At 33.6% G+C, this 9576-nt stretch overlaps 1 protein-coding gene and 1 pseudogene across 1 annotated transcript; both read right to left on the reverse strand.

The window, feature by feature from the left end:
• Positions 1-269: 269 nt before the first annotated feature.
• Positions 270-1681, reverse strand: LOC125594499 (annotated as a pseudogene).
• Positions 1682-8259: 6578 nt separating this feature from the next.
• LOC125594500 (SUMO-conjugating enzyme UBC9) lies at positions 8260-9576 on the reverse strand. The gene is made up of 5 exons (XM_048770685.1): positions 9479-9576; positions 9324-9402; positions 8853-8980; positions 8657-8761; positions 8260-8539 (listed from the first exon to the last, which is right to left on the reverse strand). The coding sequence occupies exons 2-5, from the start codon at positions 9391-9393 to the stop codon at positions 8396-8398; spliced, it is 447 nt and encodes a 148-aa protein (XP_048626642.1). The 5' UTR covers positions 9394-9402; positions 9479-9576; the 3' UTR covers positions 8260-8395.

A 9576-nucleotide genomic window follows, 5' to 3' on the forward strand; every position in this document is an offset into this window, starting at 1 on the left:
ATATAGTAGTCAAAGATTTATTCTTAGAAGTTTCATATTTGAAAAGGATCGTTTCCATTAATTTCTTCATATTAATTTATTTCCATAATGGCCAACACGAGAACACAAAACACTTATTAACAGAGAAAATGTAAAAACAACACCGACTGAGACTGGCCCAAAATCCACTTGCTCCACCGGCCATGGCCGTGATTTGCGGTTCCTCGTGTTGGAATCCATCGACAAAGAGAATTTCATTTTTGCTTAGTAATTAAACTCACTCATTTAACAAAAGAAAAACAAATAACACGTTCATACAACTCACAAAAACAACTAATTATTCATTCCCGACATTTCTCCCAAAATTGTTTTACATACTGACAACCCAACACTAAATTAGATCTCAACAAATTCATTTAACGCTAAGAAACGAACAAAATGTAACATTATCAAAACTCAAAAAAAACTTCGGACAAAATTTGACACACACTGGCGATATCTGCAACCAATGTTAGCCTGTTTTTTTTCTTTTGTAAAATATCACACAGCCAAAAGATCAGAAATCAAAGATTCATCTAGATCGTTTAACACTGATCCTATCTCTTTGATATCGGGATAGTAGTTTTCTACTCCTATGTTGTCATCAAAAAACATCAGGCCGTTGAAGAAATCCTTGTCTGATGATTCAATAGTAGACATGGACTGATCGAAGATAGAGATGTCGGGCAATGATTCATTGAAATATTTGTCGAGAAATGGAATGTCCAATGGAAATGAATCATCAGTATTACTACTAACATCTTCTCCAACGGACCAACTTATTGGTTCCCGTTCAGGGAACTCTTGTTTAACCGGTTTGATCGGTTCATCGGTTAGCTCGGAGATTTGGTAGTTGAGAACCGATGTGGGAGATAATAGATGATGAGAATCATCCATTGATTCTGAAGTCAAAGAAACCGATATGTTGCTAACTGGTTCCGGTTCAGGTTCTGTTGGTACAGTGAAGTTGGTGAGAGCATCAGGCCACGAAGCCTGATCGCTGCGTTGTCGTAGACCATGGCAGCTTCCTCGGCCGTCGAGAAAGTACCGAGCCAGATCCTCCGGCGTTGCTCCGGATCACGATCTCCTCCGCGCGTATTTTCCCCATGGTCGCCGCCTCACGCCGCGAAACTTCCTCGGGTTTTGTTCAACGCCGGAGACAGAGACCTTCTGAAGCGTAGGATCGACGACGGTGAGAGTTTTCCCGGAGGAGGAGCTAGGTTCGACTCTGATCTCGTTGATCAGTCTCTTGACCCGTCTTCTTGGGAACAAAAACTCCTCATCGTCGCTTGATGAATCAGTGGCATCACGGTCCATCACGCACACACGGACCAACCTGGCCGAGTCACGACCAGTACTGATCTTCTTCTTGTTCTCCACCGGTAACTTTTTAGTGTACTTCTTGATGACTGTCTTGTGCTCCGTGTACTTCACTGGTCTTAACTCCATATACTCATCCATAATCATCCCTTTGACCTAATCAAGTTTTCTTGGCTTCTAAAGATTTAGTGAATCAGAGAGATTTGTAGAAAGAGAAACGCAGAGAAGGGTCAGTAAATTTAAAGTGGAGGATTCAGAATTCACTGTTTCTTTAATCCTATTTTATAGGATCTTTTGGGGGTGAGTATAAGTAAAATATAGAAATAAAATATTTTTAAAATTATTAGCTTTTATTTGATTGTTTCTTATTTTTGCTTGAAATATTCTGATTTCTGATTTAGTTGAGATTGACATAAGGGCCGCCACATTCTTGTCAGTGAATATCATAACGACATGCTTATAGTTGTCTTCTTATTTTTCTTCCTTTGGATGACTACTTTTGTGCGGAGTGAATGCGTGACTTGCATTCTAAAATCCCGGCGATAATATCAATTAACTCCAAATAATTTTGGCTAGTTTTTCTTCTAATTTATTATTTGTCTTTTTTTTGACATCATCATCTCTTTTTTTGACATCTATTTGTCTAAAATAATTATAATATTAATATATATAGTTATGACATATCTAGCTTAAAAGAATTCTGTTTCAAATCAGGACGTGACACAATTTGTTAAATAACATTGAAAAATGAAATACATCATAAGTACTGCAAAATGTTTTATAAATAAATAATAGTATATCATAAAAGGTTAAGAGATTTAGCAGTATATTGATTCAATTTGTAATTTGTGTGGAAAAATGTTTAAAGTAAATTGTATAACTGTATTGAATTAAAAGAGTGTTTTTTCTTTTTTAATAATCATGACTACATAGCCCTTTGACCGACATATTCAGCTACTCACTTTAGCAGTTCGTCCCATGCATTCATTTTCTTATGAACAACCTGTCACGTTCTATGTTTCCTAAAGTGTTATTCAACAGTAAAAATACTATTTGAGTAAATGCTAGTACTTTTTATTCATTTTTATTTTCCAAGTGAGTTGTATACGTTTAACACTACGTCCACGGGCAAAAGGAAATCAATCTTCTTCCCTGATGGAGATTTATTTGTTTCTGTTCTTATAATTTACTTCCTCTATTGTCAAAATATTTTAATGAAAACGGTAACAAATTATTTTAGTAAATCCTGTCATTTACAGTGAGGACTGAGGAGTAACGGCGCCCTTGGCCAACAATTTCGACTTTTATAAAAAATGAAACAAATAATTCTGCCTACAATGAAGGCACACACACATAGACTTAGGCCTCCTTGGCACCTCTACTCTACATCGTTTTAATCTTTTAAATCGTTGATTTTCTGTTTAGTATGAATTATATTGTCAATGAATGAGTAAACGTGATTATCAGCGTTATTGCATAGTTATAAACGAATGAATAATCCAAATATAAATGAAAGAGACTTGGTTTAGATAAAATTAAGGACAAAGATTCATTTTAGAAAGAAGGGCCACCCTTAAGATTAACAAAACGTTGGAAGCTTTATCACCATTAGTTATATACTACTAGTACATTTTATTATGTACGTTGATTTTGGTGCATAGCTTTAAACTAAGAGTTTATGAGCTCGAACTTTGATGGACAAATAAAGACTAGAGAAGATGACCGCTTGCGTAATTAGTTTTCATAACCAAGTTTACGATAATATTAAAAATAGCACGACGACGTGTGAGTATCGAGTTTCCCCAAATTAATGTATGTCTCGGAGCAGAAGATACATGGTCGCGACTCGTGAGTACTATACTCAAGTTATTGTCGTGGACAGACTAGTTTACAAGCAACAAAAATGTTGGTCTGAGATGTAAAAATTTATACATAGTTTGTCTCTTTCCGTATTATCTAGAAGTGTGCTCAACAATTAAATCTGTCAAAAACATTTTTGCCGGATGTTGTATGGATAATTGATTTTAACAAGTTTATTCCAACAAATTCATAGTCAATTGCTTTGTATGGATATTCAATTCCAAAAAAAAACATATATATATATATATCATTTGTAGTGATTACTGATTTTACTATAACTAGAACACCTACCAAACGGATTAACACGACCGCAAGAAAAATTAAACCTAAGATAAAAGATATAAGAATTTGGTGACTAAAATAAAAACCTTATGCTAGAACCGTTGTTGCAGCACTGAATCAGATCCATCACAATTGGCCAATGCACGATCTAATAAACTGAAATAGACTCAAGCAAGGTTCAATGGGGTGAAGGAGATCCTGATTATGAAGTTTTGGACTTAATTATCCTTTTATGTATGAAATCTTAAAAATAATTAAAATGAGTTGTAATAGATTAACTCTTAACAATGATGATACATTTAAGAGATCAACATTTGTATTCATTATTTTACAATCGATAAATATTGTAGAGTTGCAAAATGTCAAACCATTTAATGAACAAACATTAATATAAAACTTATTCTGCGCATGCGCACGAGTTATTATCTAGTACTAGAGATTTTTTCCGCGCTTCGCGCGGATTGTGTCTTATAAATTTATTTTATTTATAATATTATTTGTCGTTTTTTTTTCTTTTATATTAATTTCTTGTTTTTCCAATGTTAGTTTTTCTTAATTTAAATTTATATGTTTATAATTTTTCATTTTTCTTGTTGTAATTATATCTTTATTGATGGTTTTTTGTATGTGACATAAACTTTTTGAAATTTTAAAATAATGTTATATATAGTACAATTAACACATTAAGAAGAGAAACATATTCAAGCACATTTTACACTGGTTTTATATGCATAATTTTAAACATTATATATGTATATATTATAAGTTTGAAACATATAAATGCTTTCTAAAGCTAAATACTTGTTCAGAGTTTACATAACTTATCGAAAGTTTTATCTCTTTTTAAATTCAAATCACAGAAAAAAAATATCAAAAAGTCAGTATAGATGGGTCTTTTGGGCTTTTAAATCAACACTGGAAAAATTACATGAATGAGATAACAACAGTTTTAAAAACAACTGGATAAAATTTGACTGAGCCAAAGATTTTAACACAATATGTTCTTTCTTCTTCAAATTGCGAAGAGCCTATAGACACAAGAAAAAAAATCATAATTTTTGTTTTCACTTATATAACATTTTTCTCCTTTACACACAGAGTTTATTACACTGCTATAAGCAATGGAGAACTCTATTCATATAAAATTCACATCTATGCATTTTGACAAAGAAGAATTTTAGCCATCTTTAGTTTCGGAATAGACCAACTTCAGTCATATACACTATATTTTCTCTATGATTCATATCTTACAATTTTAATATATGTGCAGATTTCCATGTGAAAAAGCACGCACGCCATTTGTCATTCAACCTATTACTCTTTCCAAAGTAAACATTATAATCCTCGTTTGGTTAGCTCCACAAACTAATCTCTTTGGATCAGTTTACTAAAAAATATGGATACTAATGTCAGAAAAGAATATAAACACTATCAACAACAAATATTGACACAAGACTATTTGGTTCAAGGAACATATTCCACGTAATGCGTTTATATCATGGATGGCTTTGCAGAGAAGACTGCCAACCAAGGATCGCTTGAGGCGTTGGAGGTTAATGTCTCAGAAACGTGCGTCCTTTGTAATCTGGAAATAGAGGCTCACTATCATCTCTTCTTTGAGTGCTCTTTCTCTCGCTTGATATGTGAGCCTTTTGCTGCTGAAGTTTGGATTTTTCCTCCGGCTGATCTACACTATGTTGCAGCCTGGATCAATCAACCTCGCGTCAACGCAGATGCACATGCTACTTCAGTCATCAAGCTCTATTTTCAGTCAGCCATCTACCTGCTGTGGAAAGAGCGTAATGCTCGTGTGTTCACACCTGTCTCTTCACCTTCATCAGTCATCCTTGCCTCTCTCGACCGTATGATGCGTGACCGTCTCCTCTCTTACCCGGCAAGTTCTTCTTTCTCCTCTTCTCTACTTCTTTTTTTTATATTCTTGTATAAGATCTCTTTAAGGCTTTTTTTACCTTGAGTTGTTGGTGGTTGTTTTTGTTTCCTTACTGTAATAAGTTGTTTAAAAACAACAATGTAACCTTTCAGAAATGATAATCTTAGTATCTTACAAAAAAAAAAACAAATATTGATTTATTTATGTGAATATATATTTTATTTTAAATCATTTTAGTGGACGAAGAAAACATCATAATTTGTACAATCAATTTCTTAGATTCATCTCATCATACTCACCATTTTACCATTTTAATTACATAATTTTACATGAGATTTTTCACCTCCCCTCCCCGTTATTTTCTCTTTATTTATAACTATAATATAAAGTTATAAACTATATATATATATATATTTATAAATTAATATTTTATTTACCTTTGAAATCTAATGATTAAAATAGAACATAATTCAATATAAATATATGATTCTATTAATAAATTAGCAGTTACAAATTTGAAATTTCTAGAAATATCAAAAGTCATATATTAGTTAATTATCTTTCAAATGACATCTATTTCTAATATTTTATTGATGAGAATATTTTGGTTGAGGTGGATAGTCTCAAAAGCCTTGAATTTAGTCCCTTTTATATAGTAGGATGGTAAACCCAAATCAAAATATAACAAAGAGAAGTAGAAAATTTATGAATTTACAAAATAAAATAGAGAATTGATTTTGAGTTGATTGCGATATGTACATATCTTTATTTTCTGGACAATTATTAAAACGTACATAGTGACAATAGACGTTCAAAATTCGATTACAGTATATAGTTGATAAGTAAGTCGTATTTATTTATTGCTATATATTAAACTCGAAAGTCTTCAATTTGTACGTTTTCAACTTTCAACAATAAATGAAAATGAAACATGTTACCCCATAAACCGGGTTGTCAAATGGAGCCAAGTAACAGAAGAAATTAACTTTTTTCATCGAAATAAATTTAGCATTACGTAACATTAGATCGTTAATGCCATTATTGAGTGGAGGCCACCATGGTTACGATTCTCTGATTCATTAAAGACAAGACTGAAGATTGGTGATCTAAGACTGTCTATACTGAGTCTACACTCAGGCTGTAGTTAAGTTCTTTCTTCAGTTTTTTTAATCACAATCTAATTTAATAATGAACCTGGCGTTCACCATGCTCTCTTGGGCACGACCTCCCTCCCCCAAAATAAAAAATATATATTTCTTTTGCTAAGTTATGGAGATTGAGCATAGATTTATAGATGGTCGAATCAGTGGCACGTGTAGTTGGAATTGTTATATACTACTTTATAAGTTTTCAGGCTTTTGCATGTTCGGATATTTAACAATAACCAAAGCCTAATAATGGTGATTCTTATAAAACAAATATGGTGATTCTTATAAAATATCATACTTTATAAATTGGACAATGCTCGAAGTGATCTTGTAATGGTTATTCGTGTTGCGGAGTTATTAACTTATTACTCTGAGTCTGACTGTTCTTGAAAACTGATATTTTTATTTCTTATTTACATTTTCCGTGTTTTTTTGCTACATGAAGCAGTGCGGTTGGTGTGTTGATATTAACTTGATGAGTCTTGGTGGATTTAGATATGAACAATTTATTGCAAAGGCAATTTTAAATTTATGGGATTATTTTTGTTGTTGATAATCCGGGTAGATTTCTTTGAGATTTGATTTAGGTTTTCGAAATCAACGATGCATGTTCTTCAGTTGTAACATGCATCACTACAATATGTAATGTATGGCCGATGCATTGTTTACAATTTACAAACACGAAACTTGAAGAGTATATACGGCTTTATCACGGTTAAGATTTTATCAAGAATATAGCTACATGTTCCTTCCTCGGAACTGAAAATTTGTGAAGGTAGTTTCTTGCTCGTAGTGTTAGAGCACCTCCAATATGGGGTTCTATCTATTGGAATTCTAAACTTGCATATATGTATGACCCTGTTCGTTTCTTAGTCGCAGCGTCAGCGATCAGAAGCGATAATTATCAAAAACACGTCAACAACACTTTAAAGTAGACCAATATTGCATAATCGTCTCAATTTTTTCTCAGTTCTTAACTGTTTTTTGATGCATTTAAAAAACTAACAGGACCTATATGTATATATTATATATATGTATGTAGTTGCGGGATCCATTATTTTGGAAAAAACTTTTTTTATAGTCTCTTAAAACAAAGCTTTAAAAGCACCTCCAATGGAGATTCTACTCATTGGAGTTTTTAAAATGCATGTATGTATATGTTATATGTATGTATGTAGTTATGGGGTCATTACTTTTGTGAAGAATCTCATCTAAAGGTTCTTAAAATAACATATACATACATACATATGCATTTTAAGAACTTCAATGGATAAAACCCCTATTAGTGGTGTTCTAAGAGACTTTAAAAGGGGTTCTTTCCAAGATAATAGATCCCACAACTACATACACATATATAATATATAGATATACATATATGACAAGTTTAGAACTCCAATGGCAGTCCCCATTGGAGGTGCTCTTAGATCTCGAAAATTATCATTTCCTGAAAATTATTCTACACCACCTTAACTTGCTGATGAAGCAGCACGCCGTCAAATAATTGCGGCAACAGTTATAGAATCGCTGAATCTTTGAGCGTCTCTGAAATCACCAGTTTGGAATCGCGACGATAAGAGTGTATCACCTTCTAGTGACAAAGACGAAGATAGATAAATGCTTTCTTTATGGCTTAACGGTGCCGTAAGCAACAAGTTACCGAGGAATCTTGTGTCCACTTTAAAGAAACGAACGAGAAGGCTTGCAGTTTGGAACTAATGAGATGATTTAAGCTTATAGGAATGTGATGAAAATGGAGATCATATGATTTCTTACTGATTCTGTCTTTACAAATTTTTATAAGACAGACGAGTTCATTACACATAAATAAGAAAGAGTTTAATTATTTATCCTTTCGGACAGTAAAAATAACAAAGTTTCATCCCATGGCGTACTTTTGGGTCCAGGTCCTTGCAGTGGACTCGTACTTGTTCTTGTCTGTCTTGTACATGTGAGCTATCTCCGGAACCAAGGGATCATCCGGGTTTGGATCAGTTAACAACGAACAGATCGATAGCAGCACCTGTTGCATCACATAGTCATACAAAATAAAATGACATTTATTTCAATTGATGCAAGCAAGCTATAGCTGTTGTTTAATTGACTCCCCACATGAAAACGAGAAAGAACAAAAGAAAACCTTGGAGATAGTGAGCGCAGGACTCCACTGCTCCTTCAAGATGTCGAGACAGATGCTCCCATTGCTGTTGATATTTGGATGGAACACTTTGGTCCTAAAAGCCACCTACATTTTGTCCACACAGTAATAAAATCAAACAACCATAGGAAACAACATGAAAAATGCAATCGAAGATAAGAGGAAAGAACTATATTACCTTAGGAGGTTTAAAGGGGTAATCTGGAGGGAAATGAATGGTTACAAGAAACACACCACCAGAGTAAGGGCTGTCGGAAGGACCCATTATCGTAGCTTGCCAATGAAACATGTCTTCAGCGGCGGGTCCTGTCCAAAACAAAAAGTTGAATATCAAAAAATCACCACGAAAGGCAAGGTAAGAAGATCAAAAGTATGTAATTTAAAAGATCTCATCCCAGAAAATCACAATTGAAAAGAGAACCAAAAAATAAAAAGTTTAAAACTTTAGCCTTACCCATGAGAATCAAAGACATGGGTCATCACCACAAAATGAATCATCCTCTAAGGATTAGATCTAAGCTAATACAAGAGATCTACACCAAAACCGTCGTGAACAGAGCAATAACGAAAATTACAAATCAAGGAGGTTCCGATCATCAACAACAGCTAGGGAACGCGAATTTGAGAATAAAAGATAAAGAATCAGCACCTGCGCTGCAGGAAGTAGGAGGATCCTTCTGAAGATCCTTCAATTCCTTCAAAATCCGTTTCGATGCCATCTCCGAAACCTACGATCCAAAAGGCTCATCACAAACCCAGAAACACAATCATACGTTACGACGGGAAGATTCAGAAAGATCATACCTTTTGATCGAGCTTAGATTCTTCGAAATTAGGGATTTAGGAGAAGGAAGGGAAGAGGAAGAAGTTGAAATGGTTCTATGGTCAATAAATAGTGTCGA

This window comes from Brassica napus, assembly GCF_020379485.1.
Source record: "Brassica napus cultivar Da-Ae chromosome A8 unlocalized genomic scaffold, Da-Ae chrA08_Random_4, whole genome shotgun sequence".
NCBI lineage: Eukaryota > Viridiplantae > Streptophyta > Magnoliopsida > Brassicales > Brassicaceae > Brassica > Brassica napus.